Source organism: Diabrotica virgifera, chromosome 7 (genome assembly GCF_917563875.1).
Source record: "Diabrotica virgifera virgifera chromosome 7, PGI_DIABVI_V3a".
NCBI lineage: Eukaryota > Metazoa > Arthropoda > Insecta > Coleoptera > Chrysomelidae > Diabrotica > Diabrotica virgifera.
The window spans coordinates 218,140,259-218,147,130 of NC_065449.1; the positions used below are offsets into that span (position 1 = coordinate 218,140,259).

The following is a 6,872-nucleotide window of genomic DNA, read 5'->3' on the forward strand; positions in this document are numbered from 1 at the left end:
TAGTCTATGTCTTTGCTCTGTACCAGGTATTAATAACATATTTTCTTTGTCTAAAAATATACGATGACTATTTTTTGTTTATTTTCATATATGGGAGATTGTAAATTTCAAGTTGATCATTTTTCCTCCAAATTATAGCCTGAAAGATCTTTTGTTTTACCTTATGTAAAATCTAAATGACTGAGCCAGTATCTACTAAGCCAGCTACTAAGCCAGTATCAGCGTTACACTAATCGATGCTATTAAAGAGCTTTATAAGAACACAATAGCAAAAGTTAAAATAGGAAAAGGGGTGTCTAATGATTTGATTTTCAGGTAACAAAAGGACTGAAGCAAGGTTGTTGTTTATCTCCCATACTGTTCAACATATATATCGATGAAGCACTCAGGCACTGGAAGAAGACGTGTAAAGGGATGGGGCTATCTATTGGGGATAAAACGTTATATACGTTGCACTATGCAGATGACCAGGTAGTTATTGCCCAAGACAAAGAAGACCTGGAGTATATGGCTAGAAAACTAATGGAAGAGTACAAAAAATGGGGCCTCGAAGTAAATGTCCGAAAAACACAATATCTTTGCGTAGGAGGAGAAAATACTGCAGATGAACTCGACTTAGAAGATGAAACTATTAAGAAATGTGACCAATGTACATATTTGGGGGTAAAACTGACAAAGACAGGAAGAAGTGATGAAGCCATAAAATACAGAATATCCAAAGGAAAACAAGTTATAGGTGCGTTGAATTCAGTATTATGGCAAAAAAATATAAGACCGGAAACGAAAAAACGAATATATAATACCATATTAAAACCAGTAATCGTCTATCACTCAGAAGTGTGGCAGTTATCACAAAAACTAAAAGGTAACCTATTGGCAGTTGAAATGGATTTTTGGAGGAGAGCAGCGGGAAAGTCTAGATTAGAACATGTGAAAAATGAGGACATCAGGAGACAAATGAAAGTACAAAGATCAATTATAGAAGACATCGAAAAACAACAACTAATATGGTACGGACATGTTAGACGTATGGGGGAAGAAAGACTACCCAAAAAGATATTAGAATGGGTACCACCAGAGAAAAGAAAACAAGGACGACCACCAACAACATGGATCCAAGGAATCTCAAAAGCAATGTCAGCAAGAAATCTATCTGAAGAAGACTGGCAGAATAGACAGGCTTGGCGAACGGGAATATATATAATCTAAATGACAGGCTTTTCTTCTTCTTCTTCTTTAAGTGCCATCTCCGCGATGGAGGTCGGCAATCATGATAGCTATTCGGATTTTAGAGACAGCTGCTCTGAACAGTTCATTTGATGTACATCCGTACCATTCTCTCAGGTTGCGCAGACACTTCTTTTCCCTTAATCATTCCCTGCATAATCAATTGGAGTAAGTTGTATCTCTCTCCACGTGTAATAAGTCCGTGATATTCCAATTTTCTTGTTTTGATGGTATTTAAGATTGACATTTCTTTGTTCATCTTTTCCAGAACCTCTTTGTTTGTGACGTGTTCTGTCCACGATATTTTCAGAATTCTTCTGTATACCCTCAGCTCGAATGATTCTAGTTTTTCATTGATGCAGCATTCAAGGTCCAAGCCTCCATTCCATAAAACAAAGTCGAGAAAACGTAGTAACTAGCCAACCTAACTCTTAGCTCCAACTTCAAATCTCTTGTGCAGAGCACTGTTCTCATTTTGTAAATTTTGCTCTAGCCTTTTCTATTCTGATTTTGATTTTCTGTAAGTAATCACCTGTGGAGTTGATCATTGTTCCAAGGTATGCATATTGGTCGACTCGTTCGACATTTAATCCAGTTATGAAGAAATTCTCGTTATTTTTTTGAGCTTTCGATATTCTTATAAACTTTGTCTTCTTGACGTTTATTGTTAGACCGTATTCTTGTCCAAACGCCGCTATTCTTGTCACCTGCCTCTGAAGATCCCCAATATTTTCGGCTAAGATGGCAGTGTCATCCGCATACTTTATGTTGTTAATGGGAAGTCCATTTATCTTTATTCCAGCTGTTTCACCCTCAAGAGCTTTTTTCAAGGTCTCTTCCGAGTAGTCATTAAAAAGAATTGGCGACAACATGCATACCTGTCTCACCTCACATCTGATTTCAATTTCCTCTGACAGCTGATCGTTAGGCCTTTAAGAAAGCATACAACATGCATCTATTCATCATCGACTTATCTGAGTCGGGGCCTTAGTCTACTCCTCCTCCCTCTAGTAACAACCTGAAACACTTTCTTCATGGTTCATTCCTCCCTCGCACTTTGTTCATGACCGGCTCACTGGCCCTTTTTTTACTTTAGTCACCAAGTCTGGTGTTCCAAATAGCAGAAGCAGTTCATGGTTTCTTCTTAACACCCAGACTCCTCCGTGTCTAAGTTGTCCATAGTTTTTCACATTCTGAACACTTTTTCATTCGTGCTTGTCTCGCTTTCGTACACGACTACTGGAATAATTATACCAAGGATCCTATTGGTTCATATTGACTACTCTTAAGTTGAAGAGCTACAGTAGACTGTAATAGCCTCTGTTAGCCACTTTCATCCTGGCTTTAATTTCCTTCGTCAAAGAATTTATTTCTGTCACTACGGTACTTGGCATTTAAAATGTTTTACTGCCTCAGCATCGTCATTATCAGCACCAATCAGCCATGATTTGTACTTTGTTGAACTTAGTCCTCTTTTAGACATTTCCATTTATTTCCATCATCTATATACATATTACAAACAATGCTATCTATATTAAAAGTTACTATCAGTTACTCTCTCTCACATCTATGTCTATTTATTGGACCAAGAAATAAAATTTCCGACACAACGTCGGAAAAAAAATTATTTTAAGACAACTGGTTCTTTAATATATTATTCCCTATGCTTCCTCGAATACCGTACCGGCCATCTGGCTGCTGTTACAGGTTGCGTTCATTACTACGCAGCACATTTGTACAGGTAAACATATCGAATTTAAAGTAATTATTGTAAGACCAAAAATTATTTTGTGATTACTTTTTAAACATTATTAGAAATATGAACAATAATTGCCAGACATTTCTGTGGTTTAAAAAGTAATGAAAAAAAAATGTTTCGTCCTAAAATAATTTAAATTCAATCTCTAAGGTGATTGATGAGTGTGATAAAGCTCAGTAGATTCGCTATAGTAATAGATAGCAATAAAAGTTGATAACAAAAATTGTAGCCAACTTTCAGCTTTATATTACGAAATTAGTTAAAATGTTACAGGTTGTTCGATAACATAATGGCAAACCAAACTTATGTTTTTTTAAATGGTACACCCTATATTTTATTTTATATTCAAAATTCTCTTAACTTTCCCATCACAAAAATATAAAGGTTTGTTATGTTATATAGGGCTTTTACAAAGTTATAACCAATTTTTTATGAAAAACGTAACAAGTTCAGCTCCCTGTATAAATAAAAATAGGCACAACAGCAATGGTTTATTGGAGCTTTATTTTTTTGTTGATTGACAAAATTTATAAAAACGGTTGATATTGCACATTTTCCTTATATCGAATACAGGGTCAGTCAAAACGCAAGTACATTATTTTCTCAGAAATTTTAAACGGAACACCCTGTATTTTATATCACCATAGAAAAGTATCATTACCGTACTTTAATTTTTGTATAATATTCCCTACGCCTAAATTTGTTAGTTTTCGAGATATTCTCATTTTTCAGAGCAAGTTATTAATTAAGGTGTTCTATTTAAAATTACTGAGAAAATAATGTACTTGCGTTTTGACTCATCCTGTATTCGATATAAATAAAATTAGCAATATCAACCATTTTTTAAAATTTTGACAACAAACAAAAGAATATGTTACCAATAAACCATTGCTGTTGTGCTTTTTATTTATATAGGGAACTGAACTTATTACGATTTTCGTAGAACATTGGTTATAACTTTGTAAATACCCTGTAAAACATAACAAACCTTTATATTTTTGTGATGGAGAACAGTGGCGGCTCGTGATTTTTACAATAGGGGAGGCTATACCTAACTGTAAAATATCTAGACAAATTTGCACTGGCAAAAAAAATCCGCCAAAAAAATCTAATAAGGCCCCATTTTTTATTTACATTTTATAATATCATCATAATTCACAATTTCATAATATCATATCATTTTAAAAATAGTTAGTCTAATTGTAAAAGTGTATTACCAAAGTTTGTGTCGTTTATTTGTTAACAATTCTATCTCTGTGAGTAGATATGCATATCAAAATAAATACAGATTTGAAGTTTTGCAGTTCATTCAGGTTGAAGTTTCAGATTTTTTAAGATATTCAACTGAATTTTTTTAATTCTAAAAGCGGCCTACTGCGAATCCAAAACACGGTACATTACCGATATTTTGCTTTGCATTACAGATATTGAAAAAGTTATTTGAACAAGTTGTTCCAAATATTATTCTAATCCCACAAACCAAAGGACATCGCACACATCTTATGGAAAATATAATGTCACTCAAATTCAGTAAAATTTATACGAATAGATTCGTTTTAAATTAACGGTCAAATCTTATCGTTGCGCCAACTCTTAATTATGATTAATTACGGCGCAAATTGCAATTAAAGTTTATCGAAATCACATTTTTGGAGTCAGTAAAACTGTCAGTTACAATCACTATTGCTCTGGGTGCTATTCAAAAGAGCTTAAACCCCGCTGGGCCTAAGCGGATTAGTGAAACTAATCCGCTGATTTATGGAGTACCGACAATTTGGGTATTATAAAATATTTTTTCTCTCTCTAACTTATGTACGTATCCATTTGATTTCAGATTTATTTATATCAATTTCTGCACTTATTATTGAAAATATGGAGTTGGCGCAATGATAAGATTTGACCGTTAATTGAAAACGAATCTATTCGTATAAATTTTATTGAATTTGAGTGACATTATATTTTCCATATGATGTGTGCGATGTCCTTTCATCACAAAATTCGCACTTTTAGTTTTTGTAGTTTTGTAGTTTTAGTATTTGTAGTCAGGATCCTATAATCGCAGAGGAGGCTGCTGGCCGATTAGCCGCCCTTACCCAATCTCCGGGCAACGTGTGCGTTAACCGATAATGCAGCTCTAAGGAGACCGGGTCTCCTTAAACTACCATGCTTAAACGCTGCTGGGCTACGCGGAGCATTAGCAAGTGAGATTTTCCGGCCAGCAGCCTCTTCTGCGATTTTAGGATCCTGACTACAAATAATGAAAAACTAAAAGTACGAATTTTGTGATGAAATTTGGTATGTGGGGTTAGAATATTATTTGGAATAACTTGTTCAAATAACTTTTTCCGAAATCTTTAACGCGAAGCAAAATAGCAAAGTAAACAAAACAGTGCAGCACGTGTAAAAAAATTATGGGGAGGCTAAGGCTCCCTTGCCTCCTCTGACCAGCCGCCATTGATGGAGAAGTTAACAGGATTTCGAATATAAAATAAAATATAGGGTGTTCCATTTAAAAAAACATAAATTTGGTCTGCCACTATGATATCGAACACCCTGTAACATTCTAACTAATTTTGTAATGTGAAGCTCAAAGTTGGCTACAAGTTTTGTTATTAACTTTTATTGCTATCTATTACTATAGCGGATCTACTAAGCTTTATCACACTAATCAATCACCCTGATTTTGTATTTACCTGTACAGGTGTGCTGCGCAGTAAAGAACGCAACCTGTATCATCAGCCAGATGGCCGGTACGGTGTTTGAGGAAGCATAGGGAACAGTATATGAAAGAATCAGCTGTCTTAAAATAGTTTCTCGAAAACGTTGCTAGCTCTTAGACCATATTGCGTTATTTGATCTTGTCCTTTCGTTTGCTTTCTTGGTAATTATAGACTTTATTTAAATTTAGACCTAGGCCTAATTTAAATTTAATGTTTACAGTAGCATATATTTTTTGGACATGAATTATGCAAATTTTATTAATTCACTCCCAGGAATTATAAAACTTATTATACTAATTTTGAGATATTTTTAACAATTTCTATTACTTACTAGCAAACGGCACTTACCCTGCTGAATATACTTCTTCTGTGCTACTCCAACCAACACAAGTGACAGGAGCCTTGTGGGAGGGCTTTTCGGCAAGAGTAATTTTAAACCGCATTTTCGAATTATTTATTTCACTTGCACAAACATACACGTATACATCAACACATTCGAAAACTGCGAAGCGAAGACGTAAATTCAGTTTTGTTTGTATTGAAGTTGTCAAGGCGACATTTCAGTTTCTTGTACCAAAAGTCAACATTCGCTAGCATATAGAGGGTGGTGTGTTTTCGTTATTATGAGAATTAATTTCATCGAAGAGATTTAGAATACATCGGTTTTACTATTTATTTAGCCTTTCCAATTTAGAATTATAAAGTGTTTCATAAGGAATTTTTAAGGTATAATAGGTTTCAATATAGGATAATAGAAATGAATATGAGAATCAATAAAAAAATTATTGTGCGAAATTTGACACTTATCATAACAATAGAGAATTTATCATAAAAAAGCAAAAAGGTTTTTTGGTTCTTAAAAATCACACTTATTACAAATGAGAACCTGAGAATGAAAAGTGTTAGTGCGGCAGATTTGTGCAAATATTATAAGAATTGTGCTTTTAATGATCGAAGCATATAATTTGGACCACATATACTACACATATAAAGGTTCAAAATTAGATATGAGGCCATCTCAGATTTTACCTTCTACTCTACAAAGATGGCGGGCATTCAAAATGGCGACGATACATATGTAACTAATAGCGCTATAACTTTCAAACGAAAAGTCCGACTTCAACCAAATTTGGTATATTGTTTCTTTTTTTGATGTATAAGATCGA

The 6,872-nt window shown here is 34.2% G+C and overlaps 1 protein-coding gene across 1 annotated transcript in view; it reads right to left on the bottom strand.

Annotated features, from left to right (window-relative positions):
* Window positions 1-6,232, bottom strand: part of LOC114329852 (intraflagellar transport protein 80 homolog) — a 128,885-nt gene extending 122,653 nt beyond the window's left edge. Inside the window, exon 1 of the mRNA XM_028279108.2 lies at window positions 6,055-6,232. Coding sequence (XP_028134909.1) covers window positions 6,055-6,149 — 95 coding nt within the window. The 5' untranslated portion in view covers window positions 6,150-6,232. The remainder of the gene's footprint in view (window positions 1-6,054) is intronic.
* Window positions 6,233-6,872: the final 640 nt, after the last annotated feature.